Source organism: Colius striatus, chromosome 9, assembly GCF_028858725.1.
Source record: "Colius striatus isolate bColStr4 chromosome 9, bColStr4.1.hap1, whole genome shotgun sequence".
Lineage (NCBI taxonomy): Eukaryota > Metazoa > Chordata > Aves > Coliiformes > Coliidae > Colius > Colius striatus.
In genome coordinates this window covers 23,393-44,190 of record NC_084767.1, presented here as the reverse complement: position 1 = coordinate 44,190, position 20,798 = coordinate 23,393, and the positions used below count along the sequence as shown (strand labels likewise).

The 20,798-nt window shown below is 63.2% G+C and overlaps 1 protein-coding gene across 1 annotated transcript in view; it reads right to left on the bottom strand.

Moving 5' to 3' along the window:
- Positions 1-20,560, bottom strand: part of LOC133626083 (leucine-rich repeat-containing protein 14-like) — a 33,418-nt gene extending 12,858 nt beyond the window's left edge. Inside the window, 3 exon segments of the mRNA XM_062002714.1 lie at positions 18,363-18,512; positions 19,911-20,191; positions 20,439-20,560. Coding sequence (XP_061858698.1) covers positions 18,363-18,512; positions 19,911-20,191; positions 20,439-20,560 — 553 coding nt within the window.
- Between the last annotated feature and the right edge of the window lie 238 nt (positions 20,561-20,798).

The following is a 20,798-nucleotide window of genomic DNA, read 5'->3' as shown; positions in this document are numbered from 1 at the left end:
ACCCATCCCATCCCTGAAGTCCTATCCCTGGGGTCCCGTCCCACCCCTGGGGTCCCATCCCACCCCTGGGGACTCATCCCATCCTGTCCCATCCCATCCCATCCCACCCCTGGAGACTCATCCCATCCCACCCCTGGAGACTCATCCCATCCCACCCCTGGCGCCCCATCCCACCCCTGGGGACTCATCCCACCCCTGGGGTCCCATCCAGTCCCATGCCATCCCACCCCTGGGGACCCATAACATCCCACCCCACCCCTGGGGTCCCATCCCATCCCACCCCTGGGGTCCGATCCCAACCCTGGGGTCCCATCACATCCCATCCCACCCCTGGGGTCCCATCCCATCCCACCCCTGGTTTCCCATCGAGTCCCATGCCATCCCACCCCTGGGGTCCCATCCCATCCCAGCCCTAGGGTCCCATCCCATCCCACCCCTGGGGTCCGATCCCAACCCTGGGGTCCCATCACATCCCATCCCACCCCTGGGGTCCCATCCCATCCCACCCCTGGTTTCCCATCGAGTCCCATGCCATCCCACCCCTGGGGTCCCATCCCATCCCACCCCTAGGGTCCCATCCCATCCCACCCCTGGGGTCCAATCCCAACCCTGGGGTCCCAGCCAGTCCCATCCAATCCCACCCCTGGGGTCCCATCCCATCCCACCACTGGGGTCCGATCCCATCCCCTCCCATCCCACCCCTGGGGACTCATCCCACCCCTGGGGTCCCATCCCAACCCTGGGGTCCCATCCAATCCCATCCCATCCCACCCCTGGGGTCCCATCCCATCCCACCCCTGGGGACTCATCCCATCCCACTCCTGGTGTCCCATCACATCCCATCCCACCCCTAGGGTCCCATCCCCTCCCAACCCTTGGGTCCCATCCAGTCCCATCCCATCCCACCCCTTGGTTCCCATCCCATCCCAACCCTGGAGACCCATCCCATCCCTGAAGTCCTATCCCTGGGGTCCCATCCCAACCTAGGGTCCCGTCCCACCCCTGGGGTCGCATCCCACCCCACCCCTGGGGTCCCATCCCATCCCTGGGTTCCCATCCCATCCCACCCCTGGGGTCCCAACCAGTCCCATCCCATCCCAAACCTGGGGTCCCATCCCATCCCACCCCTGGGGTCCCAACCAGTCCCATCCCATCCCAACCCTGGAGACCCATCCCATCCCTGAAGTCCTATACCTAGGGTCCCGTCCCACCCCTGGGGTCCCGTCCCACCCCTGGGGTCCCATCCCACCCCTGGGGACTCATCCCACCCCTGGGGTCCCATCCCATCCTGTCCCATCCCATCTCATCCCACCCCTGGGGTCCCATCCCACCCCTGGAGACTCATCCCATCCCTGGGGTCCCATCCCATCCCACCCCTGGCGCCCCATCCCACCCCTGGGGACTCATCCCAACCCTGGGGTCCCATCCAGTCCCATCCCATCCCACCCCTGGGGACCCATCACATCCCATCCCACCCCTGGGGTCCCATCCCATCCCACCCCTGGGGACTCATCCCAGCCCTGGGGTCCCATCACATCCCATCCCACCCCTGGGGTCCCATCCCATCCCACCCCTGGTTTCCCATCCAGTCCCATCCCATCCCACCCCTGGGGTCCCATCCAATCCCACCCCTAGGGTCCTATCCCATCCCCTCCCATCCCAACCCTGGGGTCCCATCCAGTCCCATCCAATCCCATCCCAGCCCTGGGGTCCCATCCCATCCCACCCCTGGGGTCCCATCCCACCCCTGGGGACTCATCCCATCCCACCCCTGGTGTCCCATCACATCCCATCCCACCCCTAGGGTCCCATCCCCTCCCAACCCTTGGGTCCCATCCAGTCCCATCCCATCCCACCCCTGGGGTCCCATCCCATCCCAACCCTGGAGACCCATCCCATCCCTGAAGTCCTATCCCTGGGGTCCCATCCCAACCTAGGGTCCCGTCCCACCCCTGGGGTCCCATCCCACCCCTGGGGACTCATCCCACCCCTGGGGTCCCATCCCATCCTATCCCATCCCACCCCACCTCTGGGGTCCCATCCCACCCCTGGAGACTCATCCCATCCCTGGGGTCCCATCCCATCCCACCCCTGGCGCCCCATCCCACCCCTGGGATCCCATCCCATCCCACCCCTGGGGACTCATCCCAACCCTGGGGTCCCATCCAGTCCCATGCCATCCCACCCCTGGGGACCCATCACATCCCATCCCACCCCTGGGGTCCCATCCCACCCCTGGGGTCCGATCCCAACCCTGGGGTCCCAGCCAGTCCCATCCCATCCCACCCCTGGGGTCTCATCCCATCCCACCCCTGGGGTCTCATCCCATCCCACCCCTAGGGTCCCATCCCATCCCACCCCTGGGGTCCAATCCCAACCCTGGGGTCCCAGCCAGTCCCATCCAATCCCACCCCTGGGGTCCCATCCCATCCCACCACTGGGGTCCGATCCCATCCCCTCCCATCCCACCCCTGGGGACTCATCCCACCCCTGGGGACTCATCCCACCCCTGGGGTCCCATCCCAACCCTGGGGTCCCATCCAGTCCCATCCAATCCCATCCCATCCCACCCCTGGGGTCCCATCCCATCCCACCCCTGGGGACTCATCCCATCCCACTCCTGGTGTCCCATCACATCCCATCCCACCCCTAGGGTCCCATCCCCTCCCAACCCTTGGGTCCCATCCAGTCCCATCCCATCCCACCCCTTGGTTCCCATCCCATCCCAACCCTGGAGACCCATCCCATCCCTGAAGTCCTATCCCTGGGGTCCCATCCCAACCTAGGGTCCCGTCCCACCCCTGGGGTCGCATCCCACCCCACCCCTGGGGTCCCATCCCATCCCTGGGTTCCCATCCCATCCCACCCCTGGGGTCCCAACCAGTCCCATCCCATCCCAAACCTGGGGTCCCATCCCATCCCACCCCTGGGGTCCCAACCAGTCCCATCCCATCCCAACCCTGGAGACCCATCCCATCCCTGAAGTCCTATACCTAGGGTCCCGTCCCACCCCTGGGGTCCCGTCCCACCCCTGGGGTCCCATCCCACCCCTGGGGACTCATCCCACCCCTGGGGTCCCATCCCATCCTGTCCCATCCCATCCCATCCCACCCCTGGGGTCCCATCCCACCCCTGGAGACTCATCCCATCCCTGGGGTCCCATCCCATCCCACCCCTGGCGCCCCATCCCACCCCTGGGGACTCATCCCAACCCTGGGGTCCCATCCAGTCCCATCCCATCCCACCCCTGGGGACCCATCACATCCCATCCCACCCCTGGGGTCCCATCCCATCCCACCCCTGGGGACTCATCCCAGCCCTGGGGTCCCATCACATCCCATCCCACCCCTGGGGTCCCATCCCATCCCACCCCTGGTTTCCCATCCAGTCCCATCCCATCCCACCCCTGGGGTCCCATCCAATCCCACCCCTAGGGTCCTATCCCATCCCCTCCCATCCCAACCCTGGGGTCCCATCCAGTCCCATCCAATCCCATCCCAGCCCTGGGGTCCCATCCCATCCCACCCCTGGGGTCCCATCCCACCCCTGGGGACTCATCCCACCCCACCCCTGGTGTCCCATCACATCCCATCCCACCCCTAGGGTCCCATCCCCTCCCAACCCTTGGGTCCCATCCAGTCCCATCCCATCCCACCCCTGGGGTCCCATCCCATCCCAACCCTGGAGACCCATCCCATCCCTGAAGTCCTATCCCTGGGGTCCCGTCCCACCCCTAGGGTCCCGTCCCACCCCTGGGGTCCCATCCCACCCCTGGGGACTCATCCCACCCCTGGGGTCCCATCCCATCCTATCCCATCCCACCCCACCTCTGGGGTCCCATCCCACCCCTGGAGACTCATCCCATCCCTGGGGTCCCATCCCATCCCACCCCTGGCGCCCCATCCCACCCCTGGGATCCCATCCCATCCCACCCCTGGGGACTCATCCCAACCCTGGGGTCCCATCCAGTCCCATGCCATCCCACCCCTGGGGACCCATCACATCCCATCCCACCCCTGGGTTCCCATACCATCCCACCCCTGGGGACTCATCCCAGCCCTGGGGTCCCATCACATCCCATCCCACCCCTGGGGTCCCATCCCATCCCACCCCTGGTTTCCCATCCAGTCCCATCCCATCCAACCCCTAGGGTCCCATCCCATCCCACCCCTGGGGTCCGATCCCAACCCTGGGGTCCCAGCCAGTCCCATCCCATCCCACCCATGGGGTCCCATCCCATCCCACCCCTAGGGTCCCATCCCATCCCATCCCATCCCTGGGGTCCGATCCCAACCCTGGGGTCCCAGCCAGTCCCATGCCATCCCACCCCTGGGGTCCCATCCCAAACCTGGGGTCCCATCCAGTCCCATCCCATCCCACCCCTGGGGTCCCATCCCACCCCTGGGGACTCATCCCATCCCACCCCTGGTGTCCCATCACATCCCATCCCACCCCTAGGGTCCCATCCCCTCCCAACCCTTGGGTCCCATCCAGTCCCATCCCATCCCACCCCTGGGTTCCCATCCCATCCCAACCCTGGAGACCCATCCCATCCCTGAAGTCCTATCCCTGGGGTCCCATCCCAACCTAGGGTCCCGTCCCACCCCTGGGGTCGCATCCCATCCCACCCCTGGGGTCCCATCCCATCCCACCCCTGGGGTCCCATCCCATCCCACCCCTGGGGCCCCATCCCACCCCTGGGGCCCCATCCCACCCCTGGGGCCCCATCCCACCCCTGGGGCCCCATCCCATCCCTAGGGTCCCATCCCATCCCTGGGGACTCATCCCACCCCTGGGGTCCCATCCCAACCCTGGAGACCCATCCCACCCCTGAAGTCCTATCCCTGGGGTCCCAACCCAACCTAGGGTCCCATCCCACCCCTGAAGTCCTATCCCTGGGGTCCCAACCCAACCTAGGGTCCCATCCCACCCCTGGGGACGCATCCCACCCCTGGGGTCCCATCCCAGTCTCATCCCACCCCTGGATTCCCATCCCAGTCCTATCCCATCCTACTCCTGAGGTCCCACCCCTGGGGTCCCATCCCGTCTCACCCCTGGGGTCCCATCCCGTCTCACCCCTGGGGTCCCGTCCCACCCCTAAGGTCCCATCCCATCCCTCCCCTGGGGTCCCATCCCAACCCTGGGGTCCCATCCAGTCCCATCCAATCCCATCCCATCCCACCCCTGGGGTCCCATCCCATCCCACCCCTGGGGTCCCATCCAGTCCCACCCCTGGGGTCCCATCCAGTCCCACCCCTGGGGTCCCATCCCAGCCCTGGGTTCCCATCCCATCCCAGCCCTGCGGTCCCATCCCAGCCCTGGGGTCCCATCCAGTCCCATCCAATCCCATCCCATCCCACCCCTGGGGTCCCATCCCATCCCACCCCTGGGGACTCATCCCAACCCTGGGGTCCCATCACATCCCATCCCACCCCTGGGGACTCCTCCCAGCCCTGGGGTCCCATCACATCCCATCCCACCCCTGGGGTCCCATCCCACCCCTGGGGTCCCAGCCAGTCCCATCCCATCCCACCCCTGGGGTCCCATCCCATCCCACCCTTGGGGTCTCATCCCATCCCTGAGGTCCCATCCCACCCGTGGGATCCCATCCCATCCATCCTATCCCACCCTTAGGGTTCCCTCCCATCCCACCCCTGGGGTCCTATTCCATCCCCTTCCACCCCACCCCTGGGGTCCCATCCCAACCCTGGGGTCCCAGCCAGTCCCATCCCATGCCATCCCACCCCTGGGGTCCCATGCCATCCCACCCCTGGGGTCCCATCCCATCCCTGAGGTCCCATCCCACCCCTGGGGTCCCATCCCATCCCTCCCCTGTGGTCCCATCGCAACCCTGGGGTCTCTTCCAGTCCCATCCAACCCGTGAGGTCCCATCCCAACCCTGGGGTCCCATCACATCCCACCCCTGGGAACTCATCCCACCCCTGGGGTCCCATCCCATCCCACCCTTGGGGACCCATCCCATCCCAACCCTGGTTTCCCATCCCGTCCCATCCCACCCCTGGGGTCCCAACCCGTCCCATCCAGTCCCATCCCAACCCTGGGGTCCCATCCCACCCCTGAAGTCCCATCCCTGGGGTCCCATTCCAACCTCAGGGTCCCATCCCACCCCTGGGGTTCCATCCCCAGGGTCCCATGCCATCCCACCCCTGGGGTCCCATCCCATCCCACCCCTGGGGTCCCATCCCACCCCTGGGGTCCCATCCCATCTCAACCCTGGGTTCCCATCCAGTCCCATCCAGTCCCATCCCACACTTGGGGACTCATCCCACCCCTGGAGTCCCATCTCATCCCATCCCATCCCATCCCACCCCTGGGGTCCCGTCCCACCCCTGGGGTCCCGTCCCAGCCCTTGGTGCCGCAGGGTACCGGTGGGGCTGCCGGAGTTGATGATGCACAGCACCCGTGGGCAGCAGTGCCGGCGGCCCTCGGCCAGTGCCCGCCGCAGCTCACTCAGCGCCAGTGCCCAGCACCGTTCGTCGTCCAGGTAGTAGCCGAGCTGCACGGCCCCCAGCTCGGCGATGGTGGCCGAGTACAGCGGGTACTGCAGGATGGGCATCAGCACCCGCGTGCGAGAGGGCGCCCAGCCCGTCACCAGCAGCTTCAGGATGGTCTGAGGGCACAGGCATGGCATGATGGAGGGCGACGGGGGGCTGCGGACACGATGGGGGGGGACACGGGGATGGTGAGGGGAGAAGGGGGTGGTGAGGGGAGAAGGGGGTGGAGAGGGGCACAGTGTGAGCACAGGGATGGTGATGGTACACGGGGGGGGATGAGGGGACATGCGGCTGGTGAGGGGACACGGGGGTGGTGAGGGGAGAAGGGGAAGGTGAGAGGACATGGGGGTGGTGAGGGGATAAGGGCATGTTGAGGGGACACGGGGGTGGTGAGGGGAGAAGGGGCTGGTGAGGGGACACGGGGATTGTGAGGGGACACGGGGGTGGTGAGGGGAGAAGGGGATAGTGAGGGGAGAAGGGGCTGGTGAGGGGACACGGGGCGGGTGAGGGGACACGGGGGTGGTGAGGGGACAAGGGCGTGGTGAGGGAAGAAAGGGATGATGAGGGGATACCGGTGTGGTGAGGGGACACGGGGATGGTGAGGGGACACGGGGGTGGTGAGGGGACACGGGCAGGTCAGGGTACAAGGCGTTGTGGAGGGGACATTGGGCAGGTGAGGGGACACGGGTGGGGTGAGGGGACACGGGTGGGGTGAGGGGACAAGGGGATGGTGAGGGTACAAGGGAGTAGTGAGGGGAGAATGGTACGGTGAATGGACACGGGGATGGTGAGCGGAGAAGGGGATGGTGAGGGGACATGGGACTGGTGAGGGGACACAGCGGGTGGTGATGGGAGATGGGGATGGTGATGGGAGATGGGGATGGTGATGGGAGATGGGGATGGTGAGGGGAGAAGGGGAGGTTGAGGGGAAAAGGGGGTGGTGAGGGGCCACGGGGCTGTTGAGGGGACACTGGGATGGTGAGGGTACAAGGGAGTAGTGAGGGGAGAACGGTATGGTGAATGGACACGGGGATGGTGAGGGGACAAGGGGATGGTTACGGGTACAGTGTGGGCACAGGGATGGTGAGGGGAGATGGCGAGGGGAGATGGGGATGGTGAGGGGAGAAGGGGAGGTTGAGGGGACAAGGGGGTGGTGAGCGGACAAGGGGGTGGTGACGGGGCGCGGGGCAGGTGCGGGGACACGGGGGTGGTGAGCGGAGAAGGGGACGGTGAGGGGACACGGGGATGGTGAGGAGAGAAGGGGATGGTGAGGGGACACAGCGGGTGGTGAGGGGAGATGGGGATGGTGAGGGGAGAAGGGGATGGTGAGGGGACACGGGGATGGTGAGGGGACATGGGACTGGTGAGGGGACACAGCGGATGGTGAGGGGAGATGGGGATGGTGAGGGGAGAAGGGGAGGTTGAGGGGACAAGGGAGTGGTGACGGGGCGTGGGGCAGGTGCGGGGACACGGGGGTGGTGAGCGGAGAAGGGGACGGTGAGGGGACACGGGGATGGTGAGGGGACATGGTATGGGCATAGGGATGGTGTGGAGCACGGTGTGGGCACAGGGATGGTGTGGGACACTGTACATGGACAATGAGGGGACATTGTGTGGGCATAGGGACAGTGTGGGGGCACAGTGTGGGCACAGGGATGGTGAGGGACATGGTGTCGGCACAGGGATGTTATGGGTCATGGTGTGGGCACATTGATAGTGAGGGGACACAGTGTGGGCATAGGTAAGGTGGGGGGACACGGTGTGGGCACAGGGACAATGAGGGGACACGGTGTGGGTACAGGGATGGTGAGGGGACATGGTGTCCGGGCACAGGGATGGTGGGGGGCCACAGTGTGGGCACATGGATTGGGAGGGGCACAGTGTGGTCATAGGGATGGTGTGGGACATGGTGTGGGTACAGGGATGGTGAGGGCACACTGTGGGCACAGGGACAATGAGGGGACACGGTGTGGGCACAGGGATGGTGTCGGACATGGTGTGGGCATAAGGATGGTGTGGGACAAGGTGTGGGCACAGCGATGGTGTGGGACACGATGTCGGTACAAGGATGGTGTGGGACACGGTGTGGGCACAGTGACAATGAGGGGACACGCTGTTGGCACAGGGATGGTGTGAGACACAGTGTGGGCACAGGGATGGTGAGGGGCACAGTGTGGGCACAGGAACAATGAGGGTCCCATCCCAGTCTCATCCCACCCCTGGAGTCCCATCCAGTCCTATCCCATCCCACCCCTGAGGTCCCACCCCTGGGATCCTATCCCATCCCAACCCTAGGGTCCCATCCAGTCCCATCCCATCCCATTCCATCCCACCCCTGGGGACTCATCCCACCCCTGGGGTCCCATTCCATCCCATCCCAACCATTGGGTCCCATCCCAAACATGGGGTCCCATCCCACCTCAACCCTGGGGTCGCATCGAATCCCAACCCTAGGGTCGCATCCAATCCAACCCCTGGGGTCCCATCCCACCCCTGGGGTCCCATCCCATCCCACCCCTGAAGACTCATCCCACCCCTGGGTTCCCATCCCATCCTACCACACCCCTGGGTTCCCATCCCATCCCACCACAACCCTGGGGTCCCATCCAATCCCACCCCTGGGGTCCCATCCCACCCCTGGGGTCCCATCCCATCTCAACCCTGGGGTCTCATCCCACCTCTGAGGTCGCATCCCACCCCTGCGGTCCCCTCCCATCCCACCCCTGGGGACTCATCCCACCCCTGGGGTCCCATCCCATCCCAACCCTGGGGTCCCATCCAGTCCCATCCCATCCCACCCTTGGGGTCACATCCCATCCCACCCCTGTGGTCGCATCGCACCCTTGGGGTCCCATCCTAGTCTCAATCCACCCCTGGAGTCCCATCCCAGTCCTATCCCATCCCATTCCATCCCATCCCACCCATGGGGTCCCATCCCAACCCACCCCTGGGATCCCATCCCATTCCATCCCATCCCACCCCTGGGTCCCATCCCATCCCACCCCTGGGGTATCATCCCATCCCAACCCGGGGGTCCCATCCAGTCCCATCCCACCCCTGTGGACCCCTCCCACCCTTGGGGTCCCATCCCATCCCACCCCTGGGGACTCATCCCACCCCTAGGGTCCCATCCCAACCCTGGGGTCCCATCCAGTCCCATCCCAACCCTGGGATCCCATCCCACCCCTGAGGTCGCATCCCACCCTTGGGGTCCCATCCCATCCCATCCCACTCCTGGGGACTCATCCCACCCCTGGAGTCCCATCCAGTCCCATCCCACCCCTGGGGTCCCATCCAGTCCCATCGCAACCCTGGGGTCCCATCCCACCCCTGAAGTCCCATCCCTGGGGTCCCATTCAAACCTCAGGGTCCCATCCCACCCTTGGGGTCCCACCCCTGGGGTCACATCCCACCCCTGGGGGTCCCATCCCACTCTCATCCCACCCCTGGAGTCCCATCCCAGTCCTATCCCATCCCACCCCTGAGGTCCCACCCCTAAGGTCCCATCCCATCCCATCCCTAGGGTCCCATCCAGTCCCATCCCATCCCATCCCATCCCATCCCACCCCTGGGGTCCCATCCCATCCCACCTTTGGGGACTCATCGCACCCCTAGGGTCCCATCCCAACCCTGGGGTCCCATCCAGTCCCATCCCAACCCTGGGATCACATCCCACCCCTGAGGTCGCATCCCGCCCCTGGGGTCCCATCACATCCCACTCCTGGGGACTCATCCCACCCCTGGAGTCCCATCCCAGTCTCATCCCACCCTTGGAGTCCCATCCCAGTCCTATCCCATCGCAACCCTGAGGTCCCAACCCTAAGGTCCCATCCCATCCCAACCCTAGGGTTCCATCCAGTCCCATCCCATCCATCCCATCCCACCCCTGGGGTCCCATCCTATCCCACCCCTGGTGTCCCATCCCATCCCACCCCTGGGTACCCATCCCATCCCACACCTGGGGTCCCATCCCAACCCTGGGGTCCCATCCCATCCCACCCCTGGGGACCCATCCCAACCCTGGGGTCCAATCCAGTCCCATCCCATCCCACCCCTGGGGTCCCATTCCATCCCACCCCTGAAGACTCATCCCACCCCTGGGGACTCATCCCACCCCTGGGGACCTATCCAACCCTGGTGTCCCATCCAGTCCCATCCCAGCCCTAAGGTCCCATCCCACCCCTGGGGTCCCATCCAGTCCCATCCCACCCCTGGGGTCTCATCCCACCCCTGAAGTCCCATCCCTGGGGTCCCATTCCAACCTCAGGGTCCCATCCCACCCTTGGGGTCCCACCCCTGGGGTCGCATCCCACCCCTGGGGTCCCATCCCAGTCTCATCCCACCCCTGGAGTCCCATCCCAGTCCTATGCCATCCCACCCCTGAGGTCCCACCCCTGGGGTCCCATCCCATCCCATCCCAACCCTAGGGTCCCATCCAGTCCCATCCCATCCCATTCCATCCCACCCCTGGGGTCCCATCCCATCCCACCCCTGGGATCCCATCCCATCCCATCCCACCCCTGGGTACCCATCCCACCCCTGGGGTCCCATCCCATCCCATCCCACCCCTGGCTACCCATCCCAACGCTGGAGTCCAATCCAGTCCCATCCCATCCCACCCCTGGGGTCCCATCCCAACCCGGGGGTCCCATCCAGTCCCATCCCAACTCTGGTATCCCATCCCACCCCTGAGGTCGCATCCCACCCCTGGGGTCCCATCCCATCCCACCCCTGGGGACCCATCCAGTCCCTTCCCACTCCTGGGGTCCCATCCCATCCCACCCCTGGGGACTCATCCCACCCCTGGAGTCCCATCTTATCCCATCCCATCCCACTCCTGGGGTCCCATCCCACCCCTGGGGTCCCATCCAGTCCCATCCCAACCCTGGGGTCCCGTCCCACCCCTGAAGTCCCATCCCTGGGGTCCCATTCCAACCTCAGGGTCCCATCCCACCCTTGGAGTCCCACCCCTGGGGTCGCATCCCACCCCTGGGGTCCCATCCCAGTCTCATCCCACCCCTGGAGTCCCATCCCAGTCCCATCCCATCCTACCCCTGAGGTCCCAACCTTAAGGTCCCATCCCATCCCAAACCTAGGGTTCCATCCAGTCCCATCCCATCCTATTCCATCCCACCCCTGGGGTCCCATCCCATCCCACCCCTGGGGTCCCATCCCATCCCACCCCTGGGTACCCATCCCATCCCACACCTGGGGTCCCATCCCAACCCTGGGGTCCCATCCCATCCCATCCCACCCCTGGGGACCCATCCCATCCCACACCTGGGGTCCCATCCCAACCCTGGGGTCCCATCCCATCCCATCCCACCCCTGGGGACCCATCCCAACCCTGGGGTCCAATCCAGTCCCATCCCATCCCTGCCCTGGGGTCCCATTCCATCCCACCCCTGAAGACTCATCCCACCCCTGGGGACTCATCCCACCCCTGGGGAACTATCCAACCCTGGTGTCCCATCCAGTCCCATCCCACCCCAGGGGTCCCATCCAGTCCCATCCCACCCCTGAAGTCCCATCCCTGGGGTCCCATTCCAACCTCAGGGTCCCATCCCACCCTTGGGGTCCCACCCCTGGGGTCTCATCCCACCCCTGGAGTCCCATCCCAGTCCTATGCCATCCCACCCCTGAGGTCCCACCCCTAAGGTCCCATCCCATCCCTAGGGTCCCATCCAGTCCCATCCCATCCCATCCCATCCCACCCCTGGGGTCCCATCCCATCCCACCCCTGGGGTCCCATCCCACCCCTGGGGTCCCATCCCATCCCATCCCATCCAACCCCTGGGGACCCATCCCACCCCAGGGGTCCCATCCAGTCCCATCCCACCCCCCAAGTCCCATCCCTGGGGTCCCATTCCAACCTCAGGGTCCCATCCCACCCTTGGGGTCCCACCCCTGGGGTCTCATCCCACCCCTGGAGTCCCATCCCAGTCCTATGCCATCCCAACCCTGAGGTCCCACCCCTAAGGTCCCATCCCATCCCTAGGGTCCCATCCAGTCCCATCCCATCCCATCCCATCCCACCCCTGGGGTCCCATCCCATCCCACCCCTGGGGTCCCATCCCACCCCTGGGGTCCCATCCCATCCCATCCCATCCAACCCCTGGGGACCCATCCCAACCCTGGGGTCCAATTCAGTCCCATCCCATCCCACCCCTGGGGTCCTATCCCACCCCTGGGGTCCCATCCCATCCCACCCCTGGGGTCCCATCCCATCCCACCCCTGGGATCCCATCCCATCCCATCCCACCCCTGGGTACCCATCCCACCCCTGGGGTCCCATCCCATCCCATCCCACCCCTGGCTACCCATCCCAACGCTGGAGTCCAATCCAGTCCCATCCCATCCCACCCCTGGGGTCCCATCCCAACCCGGGGGTCCCATCCAGTCCCATCCCAACTCTGGTATCCCATCCCACCCCTGAGGTCGCATCCCACCCCTGGGGTCCCATCCCATCCCACCCCTGGGGACCCATCCAGTCCCTTCCCACTCCTGGGGTCCCATCCCATCCCACCCCTGGGGACTCATCCCACCCCTGGAGTCCCATCTTATCCCATCCCATCCCACTCCTGGGGTCCCATCCCACCCCTGGGGTCCCATCCAGTCCCATCCCACCCCTGGGGTCTTATCCCACCCCTGGGGTCCCATCCCTGGGGTCCCATTCCAACCTCAGGGTCCCATCCCACCCTTGGGGTCCCACCCCTGGGGTTGCATCCCACCCCTGGGGTCCCATCCCAGTCTCATCCCACCCCTGGAGTCCCATCCCAGTCCTATCCCATCCCACCCCTGAGGTCCCACCCCTAAGGTCCCATCCCATCCCAACCCTGGTGTCCCATCCAGTACCATCCCATCCCATCCCATCCCTGGGGACCCATCCCATCCCAACCCTGGGTTCCCAACCCTGGGGTCCCATCCCAACCCTGGGGTTCCATCCCAACCCTGGGGTCCCATCCCATTCCACCCCTGGAGTCCCATCCCATTCCACCCCTGGGGTCCCATCCCATTCCACCCCTGGGGTCCCAACCCGTCCCATCCAGTCCCATCCCAACCCTGGGGTCCCATCCCAGCCCTGAATTCCCATCCCTGGGGTCCCATCCCAACCTCAGGGTCCCATCCCACCTCTGGAGTCCCACCCCTGGGGTCGCATCCCACCCCTGAGGTCCCACCCCTGGGGTCCGATCCCAACTCTGGTGTCCCATCCAGTACCATCCCATCCCGTCCCACCCCTGGGGTCCCATCCCATCCCACCCCTGGAGTCCCATCCCATCCAACCCCTGGGGACTTATCCCAACCCTGTGGTCCCATCCCATCCCACCCCTGGGGACTCATTCCACCCCTGGAGTCCCATCTCATCCCATCCCATCCCACCCCTGAGGTCCCATCGCATCCCAAACCTGGGGTCCTATCCAGTTCCATGCAATCCCACCCCTGGGGTCCCATCCCACCCCTGGGGTCCCGTCCCAGCCCTTGGTGCCGCAGGGTACCGGTGGGGTTGCCAGGGTTGATGATGCACAGCACCCGTGGGCAGCAGTGCCGGCGGCCCTCGGCCAGCGCCCGCCGCAGCTCACTCAGCGCCAGTGCCCAGCAGCGTTCGTCGTCCAGGTAGTAGCCGAGCTGCACGGCCCCCAGCTCGGCGATGGTGGCCGAGTACAGCGGGTACTGCAGGATGGGCATCAGCACCCGCGTGCGAGAGGGCGCCCAGCCCGTCACCAGCAGCTTCAGGATTGTTTGAGGGCACAGGCATGGCATGATGGGGGGCGACGGGGGGCTGCGAACACGATGGGGGGGGACACGTGGACGGTGAGGGGAGAAGGGGATGGTGAGGGGCACAGTGTGAGCACAGGGATGGTGATGGTACACGGGGGGGGATGAGGGGACATGTGGCTGGTGAGGGGACACGGGGGTGGTGAGGGGAGAAGGGGAAGGTGAGAGGACATGGGGGTGGTGAGGGGTGAAGGGGATAGTGAGGGGAGAAGGGGCTGGTGAGGGGACACGGGGCGGGTGAGGGGACATTGGGCAGGTGAGGGGACACGGGGATGGTGACAGGTACAGTGTGGGCACAGGGATGGTGAGGGGAGATGGGGATGGTGAGGGGAGATGGGGATGGCGAGGGGACATGGGGCTGATGAGGGGGCACAGCGGGTGGTGAGGTGACACGGAGTGGGCACAGGGATGGTGTGGGACATGGTGTGGGCACAGGGACGGTGAGGGCACACAGTGTGGGCACAGGAATTGTGGGGGGACACGGTGTGGGCAAAGGGATTGTGAGGGTACACTGTGTGGGCACAAGGATGGTGTGGGACATGGTGTGGGCACAGGGACAATGACGGGACACGGTGTGGGCACAGGGATGGTGAGGGAACATAGTGTGGGCATAATGATGGTGTGGGACTCGCTGTGGGCACAGTGATGGTGAGGGCACGGTGTGGGCACAGGGACAATGAGGGGAAACGGTGTGGGCACAGGGATTGTGTGGGGCACGGTGTGGGCACAGGGATGGTGAGGGGCACAGTGTGGGCACAGGGATGGTGAGGGTACACGAGGGGGGTGAGGGGACATGGGTGGGGTGAGGGGACACAGGGGTAGTGAGGGGACACGGGGGTAGTGAGGGGAGAAGGGGTGGTGAGGGGAGAAGGGGGTGGTGAGGGGACACGGGGATGGTGAGGGGACACGGGGGGGTGAGGGGACACGGGGGGGGTTAGGGGACTTGGGGTTGTTAGGGGAAAAGGGGTTGGTGAGGGGACACGGGGGGGTTGAGGGGAGACGGGGATGGTGAGGGGAGAAGGGGATGGTGAGGGGAGAAGGGGATGGTGAGGGGAGAAGGGGATGATGAGGGGACACGGGGGTGGTGAGGGGAGACGGGGATGGTGAGGGGAGAAGGGTATGGTGAGGGGACAAGGGGATGGTGAGGGGCACGGTGTGGGCACAGGGATGGTGAGGGGAGAAGGGGATGGTGAGGGGACACAGGGGTGGTGAGGGGACAAGGGGACGGTGAGGGGACACGGGGACGGTGAGGGGAGAAGGGGCTGGTGAGGGGAGAAGAGGTTGCTGAGGGGACATGGGGCTGGTGAGTGGACCCGGGGGGATGAGCGGACACAGGGGGGGTGAGCGGACATGGAGGAGGTGAGGGGACACGGGGGGGGTGAGGGGAGAAGGGGCTGGTTAGGGGACAAGGGGGTGGTGAGGGGAGAAGGGGATGGTGAGGGGACACGGGGGTGGTGAGGGGAGAAGGGGATGGTGAGGGGACACAGGGGTGGAGAGGGGACATGGGGGTGGTCAAGGGAGAAGGGCATGTTGAGGGGACATGGGAATGGTTAGGGGAGACGGGGATGGTGATGGGAGAAGGGGAGGGTGAGGGGACACGGGGGTCGTGAGGGGAGAAGGGGGTGGTGAGGGGACACGGGGGGGGGTGAGGGGACATGGGGGTGGTGAGGGGAGAAGGGCTTGTTGAGCGGACACGGGGATGGTGAGGGGACAAGGGGATGGTGAGGGGAGAAGGGGATGGTGAGGGGACACAGGGGTGGAGAGGGTACACGGGGATGGTGAGGGGCACAGTGTGGGCACAGGGATCGTTAGGGGACACCGGGATGTTGAGGGGATAAGGGGGATGGTGAGTGGAGAAGGGGAGGGTGAGGGGACAAGGGGGTGGTGAGGGGACATTGGGCAGGTGAGGGGATACGGGGGTGGTGAGGGGAAAAGGGGATGGTCAGGGGACACGGGGGTGATGAGGGGACACCTGGGAGAGGAGGGGACACGGGGATGGTGAGGGGACATGGGGATGGTGAGGGGAGAATGGTGTGAGGAGAAAAGGGGTTGGTGAGGGGACATGGGGCTGGTGAGGGGAAATGGAGGTGGTGAGGGGACAAGGGGATGGTGAGAGGACATGGGGGTGGTGAGGGGATAAGGGCATGTTGAGGGGACACGGGGATGGTGAGGGGACACAGGGGTGGTGAGGGGAGAAGGGGATGGTGAGGGGAGTGGGCACAGGGATGGTGTGGGACACGGTGTGGGCACAGGAATGGGGAGGGGACATGGTGTGGGGGCACAGGGATGGTGAGGGGACATGGTTTGGGCACAGGGATGATGTGGGACATGGTGTGGGCACAAGGATGGTGTGGGACACAGTGTGGGCACAGGGACAATGAGGGGACATGGTGTGGGCACAGGGACGGTGGGGGGACACGGTGTGGGCACAGGGATTGTGAGGGGACACGGTGTGGGCACAGGGATGGTGAGGGCACGGTGTAAGCACAGGGACAATGAGGAGACATGGTGTGGGCACAGGGATGGTGAGGGCACAGTGTGGGCACAGGGACAATGAGGGGACACGCTGTGGGCACACGGATGGTGTGGGACACGGTGTGGGCACAGGGATCATGAGGGGACACAGTGTGAGCACAGGAATGATGGGGGGACACGATGTGGGCACAGGGATTGTGTGGGACACGATGTGGGCACAGGGACAATGAGGGGACACGGTGTGGGCAGAAGGATGGTGAGGGGATATGGTGTGGGGGCACAGGGATGGTGGGGGGACACAGTGTGGGCACAGGGACAATCAGGGGACATGATGTGGGCACAGGGGTGGTGGGGGGACACGGTGTGGTCATAGGGATAGTGGGGGGACACAGTGTGGGCACAGGGATGTTGAGGGGACATGGTGTGTGGGCACAGGGATGGTGAGGGGACACAGTGTGGGCACAGGGATGGTGAGGGGACACAGTGTGGGCAGAGGGATGGTGTGGGACATGGTGTGGGCACAGGGACAATGAGGGGACATGGTGTGGGCACAGGGATGGTGAGGGGACATGGTGTGGGCACAGGGATAGTAGGGGGACACGGTGTGGGCACAGGGATGGTGAGGGCACGGTGTGGGCCCAGGGACAATGAGGGGACATGGTGTGGTCACAGGGATGGTGAGGGCACGGTGTGGGCCCAGGGACAATGAGGGGACATGGTGTGGTCACAGGGATGGTGAGGGGACACGGTGTGGGCACAGGGACAATGAGGGGACATGGTGTGGTCACAGGGATGGTGTGGGACACGGTATGGGCAAAGGGATGGTGAGGGCACATGGTGTGGGCACAGGGATAGTAGGGGGACATGGTGTGGGCACAGGGATGGTGTGGGGACATGGTGTGGGCACAGGGATGGTGAGGGACACAGCGTGGGCACAGGGATGGTGTGGGACAAGGTGTGGGCACAGGGACGGTGTGGGGACATGGTGTGGGCACAGGGATGGTGAGGGACACAGCGTGGGCACAGGGATGGTGTGGGACAAGGTGTGGGCACAGGGACGGTGTGGGGACATGGTGTGGGCACAGGGATGGTGAGGGACACAGTGTGGGCACAGGGATGGTGGGGGTACACGGTGTGGGCACAGGGACAATGAGGGGCCAGAGCTGCGGGTGGCACCGGGACAGGAGGTGGTGGTGACTATCGTACCTTTTCCCTCTTTGTCTCCCTCTCATTCTTTTCTTTGCTTCTCCCACTTTCTATTGTTGATTGTTGTGGGGAAAATAAAGTAATTCAGCACTCGACTCCCCAACCAACTTTTCAGGAGCTTACAGTAAACAACTTGCTTTGTGACCAGAGACATTTTTGAGAAGGGATTCTCGCAGGGCCTAATTCTGTTCTGTCATTCTATCCTCTTTGGGACATAGCTCCACCGCAACACAGGTGGTACAGACTAAAAGCACGGAAACTAAAGCATGTTATGCAGGGGGAGTTGAAAAGAATTACTTAAACTATAGACAAGGGTGCGAAGTGTTGGAATAGACAAATCTCTCAGTTTATTTTATATATAAAGGGCACGGGGCCTCAGAGCAGACTCACCGCTGGCATTTCTATCGGACGTAAAGGCACAACCATTCACCATCTCCTTTGTGCCTCGGGCCACGTTTCCAGCTGCCGGGCTCGGGGTGAGCGCCTGCGGTTGGGTCTGGGCGAGAGGGTGAAGTGCTGCGGGGCTGAAGCCCTGGCCTTCTGTTCCCAAAGAACGGAACCCGGGCTGCTTAGATTTCTGTTCTGCGTATCCATTGTAGTTCACCGATTCTAATTTTCAATGTTTTTATTATTTCCTTAGTCATCTTTGCCTTTAAATTTGTCTGTTGCCTTGTATCCATTTGCTGTCTTTGCTCTATTTGTTTTCCTTTTCCCTTGCCTTTCCTTGTTTTTTTTCTTTCTAGATCCATTTTAGTTTCTGATCCCATTTCGTAACCTTTTCCCTTTATTTGCCTAATATCCACTGATTTTATTTGTTCCTTCTGTTCCTGCTTTTGTTCCATTTGCCACTCCTAATTTTTTTCATTATTTATATTGAAGCTGCTAAATGAGCGTTACCAAGTGAACAAATGTTTAAACCTACTGACTTTCATGGCAACCATATGCTCAGTCTGTAGAAGAATCAAGGTGAAAAACAAATGCATCTACTGACCCTCAGATACTTCTCCAAACTAACTCTTTCTTCCCTAATCTAAGAAGTCGTAAATAGTGATGGACCACGAGGCATTTTTGCAGAGACAGCCACCAGCAAGGGGAAGAGAAAGATAACCGGGCGATGATAACAAAAGGAGTGCCTGTGCCGAAGTGAGCAGAATCCAGGAGTTCATCCAGCAGATAACTGAGGAAGACCATCAGAAAGACCCCCTAGAGGAAGCAAGTGACCACCGCAGCGACTGCAAAAATGTGAAATAGATGCAATTCCTGTGAAGTGATGAACTGTAAAGATGTTTAAATAGGCACGTTTATAGCAAATAACCCCTTGAAAAGTGTCGAATGTTCACGTTTTGACATATAAAAGAAGCATACTTCAGTCTTTCCACACGCACGTTTGGCGGAAGGATCCTCCGAGCATCCGGCGCCACATTAAAGAATACCTGCTTCATAACAGCTCTGTTGTTACCGAGTCTTTATTTGGTATTGGCATTTGGGAATATACTTGGTTCCATACAACAGGAATTTGAATCCCTTTTACAATAAGCTGGCTGCTAAGTTCAGAACATTCTGGCAGCTCTAGTATCAGCCGGTGAGTTCTGCAGTATACAGAACTGTCTTTGGTATGTTAACATTAGTTGTAATTTGGCTTTTGACTACTCGTGTTCCATTCACTGGATTATAGTTGTCCTGCAGTATCGATTGTCAAGATTGATGTGGATATCAGTCAGAGTCTAAGCCCAGCCGCCCCCGGCCCCTCTGACACCCCATGACAAGCTGGAACACAGGGGGACTTATTTTCTACCAAAATTGCCTTGCCTTCTAACAATTATTGTGGGTAATGTAACTGAAGATGCACCGCCCCACCACCTCCAGGGCTTTGACAGAGTGCCCGCAGTTAGTGCAGCTCCGCAGCCGCGCGCTGCAGTGTCGACCCTGACAATTTACCCGGTGCCTTCGCTCCGTGGCGAAAAGCCGGTACCGCAGCCCCTGTCGATGGCCGATAGCCGGTAGCGCCATCCCGTGGCGAAGAGCCGGTACCGCAGCCCCTGTCGATGGCTGATAGCCGGTAGCGCCATCCCGTGGCGAAGAGCCGGAACGGCCGCGCCCGGTAATAGCTGGTGCTCGGTACCGCCGCCATGTGGACAAACTGCGGTCCTGCGACCCGAGGCACGCGCATGCGCAGTGACGCCCGTGACAGCGCTGCAGCTGCGCATGCGCAGCGGCGTCTGTAACACCAGCAGCAGGGATCTTTTCAGCTATATTTCGTAAATTATTAGGGTTACAGCTCTATTAGCAATGGCATTTGGTTTAATTGTATACGCACTAGCAGACAGAGCGTAAATTTAGGGTTAAAAGGAGCGAATTTGAGTACAATTTAGAGAGATAGCTCAGTCCTCCGAACCACCATCGTATGGTCCGGAAGTCCTCCGGAGCGTGTAAGCGACTGTCAGTCCTCCGGAAGTCACACTCTACGGGCCGAGAGACCCTCCTAGCGCCCGGAAGCGACCCTCCGTCCTCCGGAAGTGACGGTTTACGTTGCGGAAGTCCTCCAGACCCCGGAAGCGACTATCAGTTTTCCAGCAGGTGCACTCCATGCGCCGGAAGTCCTCCAAGGACCACTAGTGCTCGTCAGCCCCCCAGAACACGCGCTACAAGGACAGTTCCTACCAAAGTAGGAAAAAAGGAGCAAAAAATCTAAAAAAAAAAAGAAAAAAAAAAAAGAAAAAGGAAACAAATCCCAACCCGAGCTCCCCCTCAGCCCCTGCCACTGCCCGAACAGGTCCATGCTGCAGGGCAGAGTCTATTGCTGCTTTGGCTGGGCAGTTTAGAATT